At 32.7% G+C, this 16,130-nt stretch overlaps 3 protein-coding genes and 1 non-coding gene across 4 annotated transcripts; 3 read left to right on the top strand and 1 right to left on the bottom strand.

Annotated features, from left to right (window-relative positions):
* The first annotated feature begins 2,212 nt into the window (after positions 1-2,212).
* On the top strand, positions 2,213-4,617 carry LOC108322966 (DCD domain-containing protein NRP-B). The gene is made up of 5 exons (XM_017555287.2): positions 2,213-3,051; positions 3,367-3,467; positions 3,636-3,719; positions 3,807-3,917; positions 4,022-4,617. Exons 1-5 carry the CDS (start codon positions 2,403-2,405, stop codon positions 4,091-4,093), a joined length of 1,017 nt encoding a protein of 338 aa, XP_017410776.1. The 5' UTR covers positions 2,213-2,402; the 3' UTR covers positions 4,094-4,617.
* Positions 4,618-7,653: 3,036 nt separating this feature from the next.
* On the top strand, positions 7,654-7,725 carry TRNAC-GCA (transfer RNA cysteine (anticodon GCA)). Its single transcript has one exon. It is a non-coding gene; the product is annotated as a tRNA-Cys (tRNA).
* A 205-nt stretch (positions 7,726-7,930) lies between these two features.
* On the bottom strand, positions 7,931-9,134 carry LOC108322899 (uncharacterized protein At5g39865). Its single transcript, XM_017555185.2, has one exon. The coding sequence runs from the start codon at positions 9,066-9,068 to the stop codon at positions 8,043-8,045; it is 1,026 nt and encodes a 341-aa protein (XP_017410674.2). The 5' UTR covers positions 9,069-9,134; the 3' UTR covers positions 7,931-8,042.
* Positions 9,135-14,475: 5,341 nt separating this feature from the next.
* Positions 14,476-15,734, top strand: LOC108322922 (uncharacterized). Its single transcript, XM_017555221.2, has one exon. It carries the CDS (start codon positions 14,794-14,796, stop codon positions 15,406-15,408), a length of 615 nt encoding a protein of 204 aa, XP_017410710.1. The 5' UTR covers positions 14,476-14,793; the 3' UTR covers positions 15,409-15,734.
* The last annotated feature ends 396 nt before the right edge of the window (positions 15,735-16,130 follow it).

The following is a 16,130-nucleotide window of genomic DNA, read 5'->3' as shown; positions in this document are numbered from 1 at the left end:
AGATTTAAAATATACATTTCTATATAGATATAGCAAATAATGCTTATTAAATTTAACTTGAATCCTCCTTTAGTTTCAATACATATTTAATTATAATTTTGATCATTTAAAACCGTAAAATTAAGTAATTTTTAGTCTCTGTTAATGTGCCATTTAACTACTAATTAAAAAATTATACAGCTATAAGTGATAATACTGACAATTATTTATTTGCACATAGTTTATCAATGCATTTTAATGCATGTTACTATAGTAAACAATTATATGTTTTTAACAGTTAGGTGGTACATTAACACTATATTAAAATTGTTTACTTTTTAAAAATCGGAAACTAAATTTGTATTAACATTTTATACATTTACAGAATGGTAAATGAACTCTAGGCTAAATTTAGCAAATAAACTATTAGTATACTTTATAAAGTATATCATCTTTCTAAATGGTTCGCTGATAAAAGAAAAAACGGTTCTTAAATTTATAAAAATATATATCAGAAAATCTAACTAAACTAATTGAAGAATACGCGCATTGTTATATGAGATAAAAAAAGTGGAATTGTTTAATTAGTTCTTAAAAGGATTGAATATCGATCGATTTAACTCGTAACTTCATATATATTTGTAAGATCAAGAGACCAATTTGAATAAATTTTCAAAACTCAAGAAACTATGCAATGTAATATTTTTTTTTAATATTCTAAGGATTAGTTGTATAATTTCATTGGTTTAATGTAAATTTACTTTTAAATTTAACAATGAGTATTGTTGTCCTGATCTTTGCTCAGGTGTACCATGAACCAATCACATTAATAAGGTGTTCACATGAAATAGGATAATGATATTTTGATAACATCTTTTTTGACAACATTTTAACATTGTTTACATGTTATTATATGATTGGTTCAAAATTATTTTAGAATTAATAATAGTAATCATAAATATCAACATGGACAAATCACAAATGATGTTAAAATGTTGTCAAAGTATCATTATCTTATTAAATAACGAAGTTTTATTATATTATTTTTGTTTTCATATAGGCCCATCTGTTTTTCACGAGTGCTGTTCTCATCTCTCCAATGTTAAGTTCACACCTACAAAATTTTAAGTGATACCAAAAATATTATTAGCTATGTTTTCCATAAAAGTTTTTTTTTTTTTACCAAAAAGCGAAAATCTATTTTTTTAAGTTTGAAAAAGTAAAGTTTTACCGTAAATAATTAACATGAACTTACTTTATTTTCATTCTCAATTACAAAACTGATATTAATTAATCCAGTCAATGTTCCCAAAGATGTCCAGAGGAAACTGATAAAAAATATTCTCACTTTTTCCATCACAACCTTTTTAGAAAAAAAACAGGAAACGTTAAGAATGACATTAAAATTTTTTAACTAAAAAGATGAATACTTTAAAAAAACAATTTAATCTGCCCCTAAAAATCTGTGAAAACATTACATTAAAAGTAAACGTGAAAGTATTTGTTCTTATGAATTAAATAAATATTTATGATGAACTAAACGCGTTTTAATTATATTTAGAAGTATGACTTTGGATTTACTACAGATGAAGAATTATTATTATTATTCCATCATTAAATGAAATAATGAAGTTAGTATAATAGTATCAGTTGAAAAGGGCTGAAATGGTAATTGAAAGTGTGATGAGAAAGGAAAAAATAAAAATAAAAAAATTGGTAAATGGAAAGAGGCAGCAAAACACAGGTGTCCCATAAAGATCCATTGAACGTGCCATAAACCGTCACGGACCACACTTTCATACACACACCACATTCTTCTTCTCTCACTCCCATCTCTTAGCTCGCAAGGAACTTCAATCCATTTTATAAATAAATAATAAACTAAAACTAATTTTTATACCATTATTTTCTCTTTATTTCATGAAAATTTTACATAACATCATTTTCTTACTAGTAAAACAATTTCTTGGTGTGAACTCAAACTAAAGTAAACACGACTCTAACACCTTCTAGAAAATCAAACCCAACTTCCACCTTCCACTCTCTCTCTCTCTCTCTCTCTTCTCCACCTTGTCACGTGTACGCGTTTTGGCATCATCATCACTCATCACTCACAAATACCACCCCCACCTAATTTAAATTAAATTAAAAAAAAAGACAATTTTCCTTTCACATTCGACAATTACACACGCAACCCTGTAACTTTCCACGAAGTTTCATTTCATCTCATTTACCTTTTTCATCTTTTCATCTCCACGCTCTTCCATCTTATTTATGCCAACACCAGTCATCGCATCACAAAATTTTTTCATTCAAACCTCAACCGGTTTCCTTCCATTTCTTCCTGCTTCCACTTGGCCAATCAGTACAACATTTTTGTCACACAAAGTAGCTACCTTTGAATTCGTTTTTTGCAGCAAATCATGGAGAATAATCAGTCTTTCTGGCAATTCAGTGACCAGCTGCGTCTGCAGACATCCAATTTGGCAAACCTCTCTCTGAATGATTCGATTTGGAGCAACAGCTACGTGTCCAAGAGGCGTGATGAAAGGATTAATTTTGACATCAAAGTGGGTGGTGAGATCAACTCTTTCAAGTCAAAGGAGTCTGCTTCTGATTTCAAGGATAACATGAACGGATCTTTTCTTGCCATGAGTTACAACAACAACAACCTCAACCACAACAATAACAACATTCTGGGTGTTGGTTTGGATGCTGGGGTGGGTCTCAATGGAGGCTTCAACAAGGGAATCTACTCCAAACCTGCCTTTGCCAATCTTAACACTAACATTAACCTCAATATCAATCCTAAGGGGCACAAGGGTAAGGCCGAAGATGACCTTCTTCACCCTCCCAAATCTTCCAAGAAAAACAACAACCCCAACAAGAAACACGACAGTAACAACAGCGCCGGCAACAATGATAACGGCAAGGATTCCAAGGCTGCTGCCGACAAGAGATTCAAAACACTGCCACCGTCGGAGTCTCTTCCCAGGAATGAAACCATTGGAGGCTACATCTTCGTTTGCAACAATGACACCATGGCTGAAAATCTCAAGAGGCAACTCTTCGGTATGTTCTGGTTTTTTCCTTCCTTCTCTTGTTTCTCGATTATGCAGTTTTGTGCTGTATGTGATGTTACGTACTTCAGATTTTGTATTGTCTCTGGAATTGAATCATTGAACTGATAAATTGTCATTATGCCGAGAAATTGATCCCACCCATTTTTCTCTTTTTAACACCTTAGTAAATAAATGTTGTCGATGAATCATTTTTGTGAAAAAAAAAAGTTTATGCCGGTAGCTGTTAAAGTGAGGACCATGTATTCTTTGACATATGATTGATGCTGATTAAGGTCGTTTTATCTGAAATTTTTTGTGCTTTTAGGTCTGCCACCACGTTACAGAGATTCTGTTCGGGCCATTACTCCAGGGTTGCCCCTTTTCCTTTACAACTATTCCACTCACCAACTCCATGGAATCTTTGAGGTGTGTTATCTGTTACCAATTCAACATCTTTTTAGTCTAACGAGACACCTTGTTCTGGACCCAATTTGCATTAAATTAAAGATCTGGCCATTAGATTAACATTTAATAGCTTCATATTTTGAGGAATTTTGAGTTAAAGAGTCATAACATGTGGTGGGATTTGTTCAGGCTGCAGGTTTTGGAGGAACAAACATTGATCCAATGGCTTGGGAGGATAAGAAATGCCCCGGTGAATCTCGTTTCCCTGCTCAGGTAACTTAGTCATACCAATGATTATAGCTCTGTTCTTACACAATTGGGTGTGTGTGATTGAATAATGTTCATAAATGATGATTACAGGTGAGAGTGATCACAAGGAAAACATGTGAACCACTGGAGGAGGACTCATTCAGACCAATCCTTCACCACTATGATGGTCCCAAGTTTCGTCTTGAGCTGAACGTGCCTGAGGTATTTTCTTTTTATCTTTATCTTTATCTTACTGAATATCGATACCCTTTGGAAGAAGATAACACAATCCACTGATCAAACCCTGCCCCATTTTTTGTTTATAGGCCTTGTCTCTGCTCGATATTTTTGCTGAACAAGATACTTTCAACGATACTTTCAAGGCTTTCGATGCATAAAAGGACAAAAATAGCAAAGAATACAAGAACATCACTCACACAGACGATAGATAATATTATAGATTTGGGTTGGTTTGGAAGTTATTAAGTGTAATGGACTTAAGGAAAAAGTCCGAAAGATAAAACAAAATGAATATAGCGGAGGATGTTGCATGTTCAGCAACCTATATGTATTATATATATATATATATATATATATATATATATATATATATATATATATATATATATATATATATATACATATGTGTGTGTGTATTACTACTCCTCTTTTTGTAAAGAGAGGAGGATGGTTCATCATACATACATATTAAGATAATAGAATAAAAATGAACTATTTTTGCATTAGGGTCTTGTACAGAACTACAAATTGGCGACAAATGGAAGCCTATATGTTGTAGCTTGTGTTGTGTTGTTGAGTTGAGAAGGAACATGACAGTGGAAAAGTGTGAGAGGCCATGCTGGTTCATCAGTGTTATCTATTATTGTTTATACATCAAACATATGTGTGCTTTAAACGTTAACGTGCTTTCAACTTTCATCACTCTCAAATAAACAGTTCATGTTTGGCTCCACTGTTAAAAATGAAATATTCAAATCGTCTTCTAATCAACGATTTGGTCGAGCTTTGACATTGACCAAAGAATTGAACTGGTAATATCTTCAAGATTTTGTGCCGTGTCTTTCGGGAGTAATGATTTTTTTATGAACAATTAGAAATTGTCTTTCGGGAGTAATGATTTCTTTATGAACAATTAGAAATTGTCGTTTCGTTAGTTACAATGGTAGGTTGGAATCTCGTTTTAACATAAGATCGTAATGGTTTGGGTGATAAAATTCATGACTCTTCTATTGTGTGTAGAGAATATAAATATTCTATTGTGTGGAGAGAATATAAATATGATTCCATGAATATGCTTTACTTTCTAACACATGTCAATGAGTGAGAAACTCACGGACATGAGTGAGAAACTCAGAAATTCACGGGCATCATGGTTTGACCGAAAATGTAAATGTGTAAAATTTAATAGATAAACTTTGAGGTACGAAATATCTTGTATTTTATTTACTTATGAAAATAATAAGTAAGTGAGTTACGTGGATGTTTTTTTCATTCAATCAAACAGTTTAGTAGAAAAAGAATAAGTTTTTACTTTTATACAATAATATTAATTTATTTATTACAAAAGTTTCTTAATACGAAATTAAAATATATTTATCATATGTTTGTAAAAAGAAAAACAGAGTGTTGGACTAAGTCAAAACGAAGAAACTTTCTTCTTCTTTCTCATTAATTGAAATAGTATAGTCAACAATACATAAAAGTTATTTTGATAATATATTATTTAATTTCTCTGGATTTGTAGCTGGCCACATCTGTTACTTTGGATTCTTACGCCGACGCCAATGGCGGTGCCGCGTCACCTATCCCTTCACCTTTTTCCCGCGCCTCTTCTAAATAAATTCAATTTTTTTTAACTGTCTCTAAAAATAAAGAAATAAATAAATAAATTACGTCAACATAAGAGAACAAGAACTTTAAGAATATCTTTTAAAGAGCGTGATTCAATAATATAAATATATAATTCTTTTACCTTTTTTCCGAAAAACATTAATAGAAGGAAAATAAATATATATGTACGTATATAATTACCTTTTATTTTAGGGTGTAACTTTTTTAAGTATTTGTATGATATTAAATATTTATGATGTCGTAATTTGCATTTGGATTAAATTAAGTCTATAAAATTTATTCAGGTTTAGTTTAATCCTATTAATTTTTCTAATTCAACTATGCTATTAAGTTAAATTGATTTAGATTCTTTAAATGACATTGAATAGTGCTCGTACATAACCTATTTTTATGCTGTCCTAAGTTGGTCCGGCATTAAATTTCATATGGTGTATTTCAAAGATTAGATTCAATATATTTTGAAGATTAATATAATATATGTTTGGTTATTCTAGATCACTTATTGTCCTGTCTTTTGCTCAAGTGTGAGTTATTCTGACACTTTATTCCACCACTAAGATTATTTTAACTTATAACAACATATTATATTTATATTAATATTAATTAACTTGAAATAAATTACAAGATTATATGTTAAGTTTTGTTTCAAATTTTGTAATTCCATTATTTTATCATTCTTCTGTTCTTTAATTTATTTTCAATTAAATATTTTCTTAATAAAATTAATATATTTATTAACAAAGTTATATTTATCAAAAACTTTATTGAAATCTTTGGTTACGTCCTTATTACTAATCACATGATTTTCTTCGTCTACAAAATGTATTGGTTAGTTATGTAATTCAACAGCATATAATATAAATGATATAATAAATAATATCTACCGATCATTCTCTTATGTTATGACATTTTAATTAGATTTATTTCATATTAAAATATTTAAATTAATATTTAAAATCTGTAGAGACATGATAACTTTGTAACAACTCCTTCAAGTATTAAACATCTTCACTTGGGTGAAGCTCAATTGTTTAACTTGAATAGCCTAAAATAACATGTTGATTACACCTCTAATATAAAGCTATTATTTCCTACACCCCCATCGTTACTAACTGCACTTCACAAAATTATTAGGAAAAGATTCAAATATCAGTGCACCACACTGTACTACACTACTTCAGAAAACCCATTTCAAAAGGAATGTTATGAGTTTTATTCATAAAATTTATTTTGAATCACATTTCATATGTTTTAGAAATTTTGTTCGAAAATTATATTTCAAAAATTTTATTTCAGAAATATTATCCTGAAAACGTCAAAAATTTGTTCCAAAATATGTGATTATGAAGTCACTTTTCTGAAAGATAAAATGGTCAACTCAAAAATTTGAGAGGGTACGCCAAGATATTGTTAAGTGAAGGAAATGAAAGACCCTTAATATAATGTGCGCATGCTGACCCACCGTCAGCCCAAGTTCACGCAAATTGGGCTTTAACGACATTTTGAACTATTATATTTATCTAATTATTCTAAGTTTATAGTTTCAAAATATTTTTTTGTATACGACTCACACTTAATTAACTTCTTGTATATATAAATTAATTTAAATTTATAATGTGAAATTATTTAATTTTTTACTAAAATAAAACAATAATTTAGTTATATAAATAAATTAAAAGTGTGTCAACAATAACAATATTGTTATTTTACTATTCATATGAAAATAATAAAAATAACTCTCTCTTTATATATTAAATGATAAAAATGTTAATTGATTTTATGTGACCTTAGAAAAGAGCACGCTGAATAAGTAGTCACAAACAAACACGTTTAGTTAGTAAAAGAGGTAAAATACTAAAATGTACGATAGAAAATTACAAAAAAATATATTTTATTTAGGGGCAATTAACAATAGAAATATGAAAACATGTATTTTTTTTAATATATAACACATAAATTATAAATGGACGTAGTCTTTCATAGTTTTGTACCTATAAGAAAATAGTTTGAGTGCATAAATATGGTGGGATGGACGTTTAATTAAATTATACAAGACTAACTATGTTTGCCAAATGTTTAACAAATCGGGTCCATAGCTCAGTGGTAGAGCATTTGACTGCAGATCAAGAGGTCACCGGTTCGAACCCGGTTGGGCCCTTTTTTTGTATATTGTTTTCTCTAATATTTTTTTTTTTCATCTTGAAGGAGCACGTAAAATGTTAGTAGTGTAATTCGTAAAATCTATAACGATTTGTTTTATAATGATAGTGTGAGAAATTTCTACGAAAGTCTGGCATTAATAGTGCCTAACTCACAACCACATCTATTTATATTTTACAAATAAGAAAAAAAACATTTTGCCATGATGAAATGTAACAGTAACATTTGGATGGAAGTTGGAAAGTATTAAAAGAGTTGAAGATGGGAAAGGAAAGAGTGTAGAAAGGTAGAAATATGAAGAAAAAGGTGGATGAGTCAAATACAAGAAGGGCAATGAACCAAGCCATTCTCATTACACTTGGGACACCTCTGTTTGTCTATTCCATCCACCAAAACTTTGCAACTCCCACCACAATCCAAACAAGGCACAAACCGGGCCCCACCACATCCTCCACACGTTTGCCTCCCAATCCCCCTCTCCATACGTGTGGCCCTCTGTATCCTCCCCAGCCGACCCGTCTCGTTCAGCTCCGCCAACTCCTCCAAGCCCCCCACGTACCTCCCCTTCACGAACACCCGCGGAAGCGCCACCGCCTCTCCCACCAGCTCCTTCACCTCCCGGAGAAACTCCCCGTGCAGCGACACGTCGCGCTCGTCGAACACCACGCGCTGCGTCTCCAGCACGTCGCGCACCCTGTTGCAGTCCTCGAACGTCTTCCTCACGCCCCGCAACGACGTCGTGTACACCACCACCGTCTCGCTCCCCCCCGGCGGACACTTCTCCGGAAACGCGCTCAGTGGATCCCGCCGAAGCCGCTCGAACGCCGACTCCTTCTCCTCCTTCTCTCTCTCCAACCTGTCCCGCACTATGAACACGTTGTCCTTCAGCTTGCTCCCTCGCGCCACGGTCACGTTAGCCACAACGGGTTTTACTGTTTCGGGCTTCACTGCGTCGGGCTCTTTTGCTTGGGGCTTGGGCTTTAACTTGGAGTCTAACTCTTCGAGTGTGTGGAAGGAGTTAGTTTTTTGCGGAGGTTGAGGTTGAGGCTGCGGAGGCGGTGAGGTGGTAGGAGGTTTGGTGATGACGGGTTTGAGGTCTTGGAGTGTTTTGCTGACCTCCTCCCATGATTGAGGGGCGTCGGTGGCGTCGAGCATGTTGAGTTTGTGGAGGATAGGAGCGGGGAGAGGGGTTTTGTCTTGGTGGATTTGGGTGGAGGTCTCGTTCAGGTGCTTCAGCCATGGCTCCTCTATCGCGTTTATGTCGAACACCGCGAAGCTCGTCGGCGCCGGCCGGTAAGGGACCGCTGCCACATCCATACCCTTAGAGGAAGCACACCCCATTTCCCTTCCTTTTCTTTCTTTTACTCACTCACTCACTCTGTCTCTCCACACGCTAAGCTACGTATACAAATAACTTATATACACATAGGACCACCTACATACTACATCTAAATCTTTTTCACCACCTCTTTTACCTCTTTTACTTTGAAATATATTTATATTTATGTTCACAATGATAAAAAAAATAAACTTTTATATTTTAAAATAAAAAATATCATTTGAAATGAATATAAAATATTTATATGTATAAAGATTTGACCTTTCATTTTTTTAATATAGGTCATTCCAATGCTTATTGCCATTTAAAAATATTTTTAGTCATAACAAAAAATTATTTTGTATTTCTAAAAAAGTAACAAAAAAGAATAGTTTCAAGTAATAATGTTTTAACTATTTTGTGTCAAGTATCATTGTCCATTTCCTTTCGTCCAATTATTTTCGAATTCATTATTCATTCAATCTATGCCTTTTATTTTATTTCCGGAGATTTCAATATAAAAGCAAAATAAAATTATAATTATTTCAAACACGCTATTATCTGTATTAAGGCTTGTTTTTCTTCATTTCTTATGCGTGGCAAAGGATTCACTTCAATTTTTTTTTTCCAAATTAACTACCTATGTAATTTGATATTAGATAAAGTAGGCTAAAATCTATCCATTGTAAGCTAAAAAGTTACTCCATACTTTTAGCTAGAAGAAGAAAGAATCTCACCAATGCATAAAAGATAAATCGACAAAAGTTATATTGTTTTGAGACATATTTGTCGAATTATAAAGCATCTATGGACGGAGAAATGGTAGGTAGAGTGACATTAATAAATTTAGGACCAAAATGTGAAAGATGAAGAAATTTCAATTTTATATATTTAAGTTCATAAATTAAAAATATAATAAAAAAGGGAAGTAGAGATAATGATAATGTTTAGGTTGATATAGGCGTGGTTGGAGTGTGATATTATAGTTATGTGGCTTTGGTAGAGAGATTATCCGTGTGGTTAGGATTATAATGGACAAAATTATGGAAAGCGAGAGATAAGAGAAATGTGTGAGTGTGTGTTATTTTACGTGGACACGTGGACCTGCCAGTTATAGCCACCACAAACAATCAATTCTAGTTTGGTCCCTCTCCTCTTCTCTCTGTCTCTGCACCATGCATTACATGCTTCTCATTTCCACCACAACATCTACACAACGCATAATGCCAAGCTTTTTCGATATTTTCCCTTCCAACCAAACTTTCTTTTTGCCTTTCTTCCTCCACCACCTTTTTTCCTTCCGGCACCCCTATAAAACCTATTATTCCCAAACAATCCCTCGTTAAAATTATCAGACCGAGTGTTTCAGAAGTTATTTTTTAATCTAAAAGTATTTTTTAAAATACTCAATCTTAAATGTATAAAAAATATATTTTAGATTAAATTTTCTTGAATATAAAAATATTTTTCACACTAAACTAAATGTTTCAAAAAGTATTTCTAAATATGTAAATATATTTCAAAACAGTAAATCCAAAATGTATAATAAATATATTTTGGATTAAGTGTTTCAAACAAATATTTTGACTTTTACAATATCCAATTAAAAATATTAAAATATTTTTCAAAGATATTTTTAGATCCAAAAATACTATTCTAACTATTTCTGGAATAAACTGTGGTTCAGTGCCACACACTGCTAAAGTGTTGGCTACCAGCTCGGGCTAGGAACACCAAACAAGGATAAAGTGAGGTTTTTGAATTTTATGCAATACATGAAGAGAAAAGGGAGGTGCACAAAGAAAACCCTTTTTTCAATGATTGTTAAAGCCCAGCCCAAAGCCCATAGACACCACCAGGGTGTTGCTCCTTCCACCACCACACCATGCTTCCTCCATCTCTCCAAATTCTTTTAATTCTAATTTTATCCTTAGATTAAAACTTTTTTACTTTTACTATTTATCATTTTATTAATTAATTTGAAAATTTTATTTCTACTCATTTTTGTTGCGCTGCACCCACTCATCTCTCATTGATTCCTCTCTTCCTCCGTTTTCGTTTCACTTTCTCTCATTTCTTTTTCTTTTTCTGTTGCAGACATATACTGAAACAATTGTCACGTGTGGCCTTTTTTATCAACGCTCAAGGAACTTTTCTTCCCCATTCTCCTTCTCCACGCGCATGTCACCACCATCGGAATCTAGTGCCTCAACGCCGCTCGCCATCTTGTCGGTCTGAGCTTTGGACGACGACACCAATTGGAGTCGAAGTGCTTGTCGGTGTCAACAACGTCAGTCACCTCCTATTTTCATGCGCGAAAACATCAAATCCAGCCACCGTGTCTTGATCTTTGTCGAGCCCCACCCACAACTGTTGCTCATCGTGACCGGGGACAACGCCAGTGCCACCATCGTCGTTCCCTTCCACCACTACGCCACTTCACCTTCTATCCTTACCAGTTATTTATTTTAATCTTTTCTCGATTGATTAGTCTGTGTTGTTGGACTTTTTCAATTGATTAGTCTGTGTTGTTGGAATGTTGGAAAGGAAGGTAGAAAAGTAGAGGGCGTGTGATGGAGAGAGGTCCCTGTTGCAATGGTGTGTGTGAATGGGGAAAAAGACAGAGTTTTGTAATATCTGTTTTATGTGTAAAATTGGTGCAGAGGAAAGTGAAAGTGATGATGGTGAGTTTGATCAAACATGAGATTGCAGAAGAAGAGGATTGGAGTGGTAGTGAAATTGGTAGTGGCTGAGTTTGAGAATTGGGTTGGTTGAAGCTAGGGAAAATGTCATTAAAGTTACAAAGAACCCTAAGCAATCCAGAAAATAATTTAATTTTAATTCAATAAAATGTGGACAAAATTTACGTACAACATTTTAACGCAGTTGAATCAAGGACTAAATTATTACTTTTGAAGTATGAGGATTGAAAACCATTACAAATTTTGATATATGACAAAAATATATTTAATCCTAAAATTAGAAATTTAATGATAATGATACGAGAGCAATGTCATAGAAAGTTTAAGTAAACAATGTAATGGTTATGAACATAATATTAGGTACAAGAGCAATTGTTTTAGTATATGTAAGACAGAAATGGGGAAGAGAGAAATCCGTGAGAGATGGGTGGGGATGTGGGGGTGCAACTGCCAAAAAAAATGAGTAGAAATAGGGTTTCAAATTAATTAAAAAATCCTAAATAGTAAAAGTAAAAAAGTTTTAATCCAAAGATAGAATTGGAATTAAAAAAGTTTGGGAAGTTAGAGGAAGCATGCTGTGGTGGTAGAGGAGGCAGCAACACCCCTTGTTGTTTTACTTTTGGCCCTATGTTCATTCTCATCTTTCATGCCAATACGCCCATTTCACTCAAATAAAAACATATGTCCAAATAACCAAATTATTATATTGGAGCAAAAGAAAATATTTAAGTAAAATTGAACTTTCCGTTTTTCTGAATCTTGCTCGCTTTTAATTTAATTTAATGTTATTATTCACTCTTTTGTAATTTTACGTTATTAAAGGATTATTACACAATAATTCCCAGTATTTGATTGCTTACTCTAAATTAATTTTATTTTTCGTATGACAGTACTAACTGCAGAAATGACATATTCACTTTTTTTTTCTTTTCAATTTACTTCTACCTATAATAGTACAGATAATATCATTGATAATCACCTAATTACTTTTGTAATGATCATAAATCATGATTACTGTACAACATATTTGTCTGATAAATTTTTAGTTAGATTATCAATCTTATTACATCAAACGGTATAAGCATGATCGATCGAATTAAAGTAAATTAATTCTAAAATCATTCACTTGAAAATTAAATAACAATTACCCATATTTTAACTGTAATTAAGTTAATTTTAATTAAAAAATTATCACAAAATTTATAAATAATGACTTGAGATAAGAAAATAAATTATACATTAATTACATATTTATTATTCTTGTATTATCAACTGATATGATTTTAATACTGGATGACCTAACCAATATTCCTTACAAGTGTTTGATTAACAGCTTTTACGTGAACAACTTGTTAAAAACCGATTAGTTTATGCAAAGACTTGACCATATCCAAAACAATTATCTTTAATATTTTTGTGTTATATTTCCTCATTTACTTATAATTATTAGCTGACACTTATTAATTCGTATACTCTTATAGAAAACAGTAACATGATGTTTTATAAAGACAAAGCATATTCTTGCATTAAAAAATCCAAACCTTGTCAGACAGTAGTTGATGAAGGTTCATTCATGCACTCTTGCACAAATTCTATGAATGTTTGTGGGAATATTTTGTTATAGGAAACAATTAGAAAAAAATATTTAAAGATAATATTTCCAACATAAAAAAAGAAGTAACAGTAACATGTGATGATCCCAATGGGTTTGACATGGCTGAAAAAACTGGGAAACTGGAGCAATGTCACGGACCACATAGACAAAAAAAAGTATGTCCCGTGAAGTGAAGGCATCTTCTAATATTTGTTTTCTTAGTAAAACTATGATCATTTATCCAAAAGTGCTTCAATTCGGGACAAATATTGTAGGAATTTTGTTCAGTTCCAACTAAAAATTCAACTAATCATCCTTAAGATCCACAAATGATGTTCATACAAGTAATTCAATATTTTTTTAACAGACAACTTTTGTCCCTTTGCACCAAATTAACATCATTCATTTTCTCTTTTTTCACAAACCAAAGACAATTTGGATTAGTATAGCAATTTGTAAAATAGGGTTTTAAGTTTTTCCATATATTTACCTTTAGTATCTGTAAATTTTCAGTTTTTAAATTTCTGATATTTTCTTTTTCAAACAACTCTTTGAAAGTTATTCAAAGTACACTCTTTTTATAAAATTATAAAATAGTTGCTTGTTTTTTTTAAAAAAAAATTATTGAATTGTTTGTATATTTAAAAGACTTACAAAATTCAGAGTCACTTATAACTTAAATAACACCTACTGTAGTTTGGAATGAAGAAAATAAAAAATGAGTGTATAGAGAAATGAAGAAAAACTTATACTTATATTTAGTGTGAAAGATAGTCAATTATCACATATAATAACTAAATCTGAAACTAAGCAACGTAAAAAATATTTTTAAATTTAACAAATATTTGTAATAATACATAAATAAAAATTAAATTTTTATATTTAAATATTGTTTTTTTAAAAAGGTCCATTTAACAAACATGTTTGTTTTTGTAATTAAATTTTAAAGAATTTTCATTTTGTAGTTGTTTCTGTAAATGGCATTTTGGGGTGACAATGTTTTTGAAAATAATAATGAACTGTTTGGATTTAAGTTAAAATAAATAAATTCGGTTAAACTTAATCATAAAAAAATATATAAATATAACTGATAAAATGAACGTGTAGAAGGAGCAGCACACAGAAGACAGGGATGCAGAGGGTCTGGAGCGGATATTTGAAATAAATATGATTCTGAATAGTATTAAATTTGAGAATCTGGTCTGGTTCTGTTGTTTTCCCTTTGGATGGGTCATCACAGGTAGCACACTTGTCATAGCAGTTGCCAACGGTCCAATTTCACATGCGCGCCGCTGAGATAACTTCACCAATAAAAATAAACAAAGTCCAAATAAGACAGTAACGTGTGTGAGGAAAAGTTTTCACACACCAATTTTCAAACTTTAATATATAAGCTTGGAGTGGAGAAACATTCAACATTGAACATTGAAAGGTTCACTGAAAATCAAGCAAATGGGGAATTGTTCCATGAAGGGTACCACTGGAGAGTGTCACCATACTATTCGGGTTATGAGTGACAGCGGAGCCATTTTGCAGTTCAAAGCTCCCAAGACTGTGGCTCAAGTGCTTCAACATTACCCTGGTTATGGTATTTTCCGCCAGGGTCATGCTTCAGAACCTTTGCCAGAGCAAGAGAGGTTAAGCTATGGTCTTTTCTATTATCTTCTTCCGTTGAAGGAGGGGCAAAAAAGTTGCTGTGACAATGTTGGAGTTGAAGAAGGAGTGGGAGGTCTTCGAAGTAAGTCTGCAGCGTGTGATTATGTTGAGAATTTGTCAAATGGGTCGGCGCTTGAAGTGTTGCCAGCGGCTAAGAATGGCGTGTGGAGAGTGAAGTTGGTGATTGAGCAGAGGCAACTGGAGGAGATTTTGTCAGAGCAGGTGAATACTGAAGCTCTGATTGAGAAGATGAGGATGGCTGCAAGTGGATGCTCTACCACTAGTCCTTCAAGGAGTCCAACCATGAGCACTTGGAAAGTGGGCTGGAAGACAACACTCTTTAGTGGGAAAATTGCCAAAGACACTGCCAATGCCACTGCAGGCTCTAATTTGTATCTGGGGTCTTGTTAGGGAAAGGGTTTCTAGATACGAGTATAAGCTATGGAGAAAGCACTTAGGAAGTGTGTTAGGTTTTCCATGACGAATAGGTCCATGAACTGCATATATATTTGGACAACCTGTCCAAATTTTAATGAATGTAAGGATTGTTAAAGATTTTCCAGTTTGATAGTATTTCCAGATTTCTGTTTCTGCATCATAGTTACCCCAAGAATGGGTCACAAGACACCGATTAATCATCTTCAGGACTAAAACACCAGAAACAGAGAGTTATGTCACTGATGTTTGAGTGAATTTAATGTTTTTTAAGGAATCAGATAGATGTTATGGATTGCCCATCCATGTTTTTCTGAGCATGGCTTGAAAAGTGGTTAAAGTTTGATCCTAAATGCAGTGCTACATGGAACTGTTTCACGAGAACAAGTTAAATTTTCCGTGAAAAATCTTTTCTTCAGAACCTTTTTTTCAATCTTCCCACCCAGAACAAGAAGTATTTATTTTTATATTTTTATAATAATCAGGTTTGAAGACATATTTGCTGGTTGACAAGACCAGTTGGATCATATGTTTGAATGCAGTCTAGACGACATAGTCCATCATCAACAATACGATGTAGGAACCTCAATTATCTGCATTCAACTTCGTACAAGTAACCTTGCCTTATCATAATCCCACGGCTCAATTTTAATTTCCTATATAATTTCATTAACCTCGTGAAGTTTAAAAAACAAAAA

Source organism: Vigna angularis, chromosome 1 (assembly GCF_016808095.1).
Source record: "Vigna angularis cultivar LongXiaoDou No.4 chromosome 1, ASM1680809v1, whole genome shotgun sequence".
In the NCBI taxonomy this organism is placed as follows: Eukaryota; Viridiplantae; Streptophyta; class Magnoliopsida; order Fabales; family Fabaceae; genus Vigna; species Vigna angularis.
This window is presented reverse-complemented; position numbering and strand designations above follow the sequence as displayed.

Coding starts and splice junctions, on each gene's coding strand:
- LOC108322966 (XM_017555287.2), top strand. CDS start 2,403: ATGGAGAATAATCAGTCTTTCTGGCAATTCAGTGACCAGCTGCGTCTG. Junction 3,052..3,366: donor TCTCAAGAGGCAACTCTTCG/GTATGTTCTGGT, acceptor TTGTGCTTTTAG/GTCTGCCACCACGTTACAGA. Junction 3,720..3,806: donor AATCTCGTTTCCCTGCTCAG/GTAACTTAGTCA, acceptor TGATGATTACAG/GTGAGAGTGATCACAAGGAA.
- LOC108322899 (XM_017555185.2), bottom strand. CDS start 9,068: ATGGGGTGTGCTTCCTCTAAGGGTATGGATGTGGCAGCGGTCCCTTAC.
- LOC108322922 (XM_017555221.2), top strand. CDS start 14,794: ATGGGGAATTGTTCCATGAAGGGTACCACTGGAGAGTGTCACCATACT.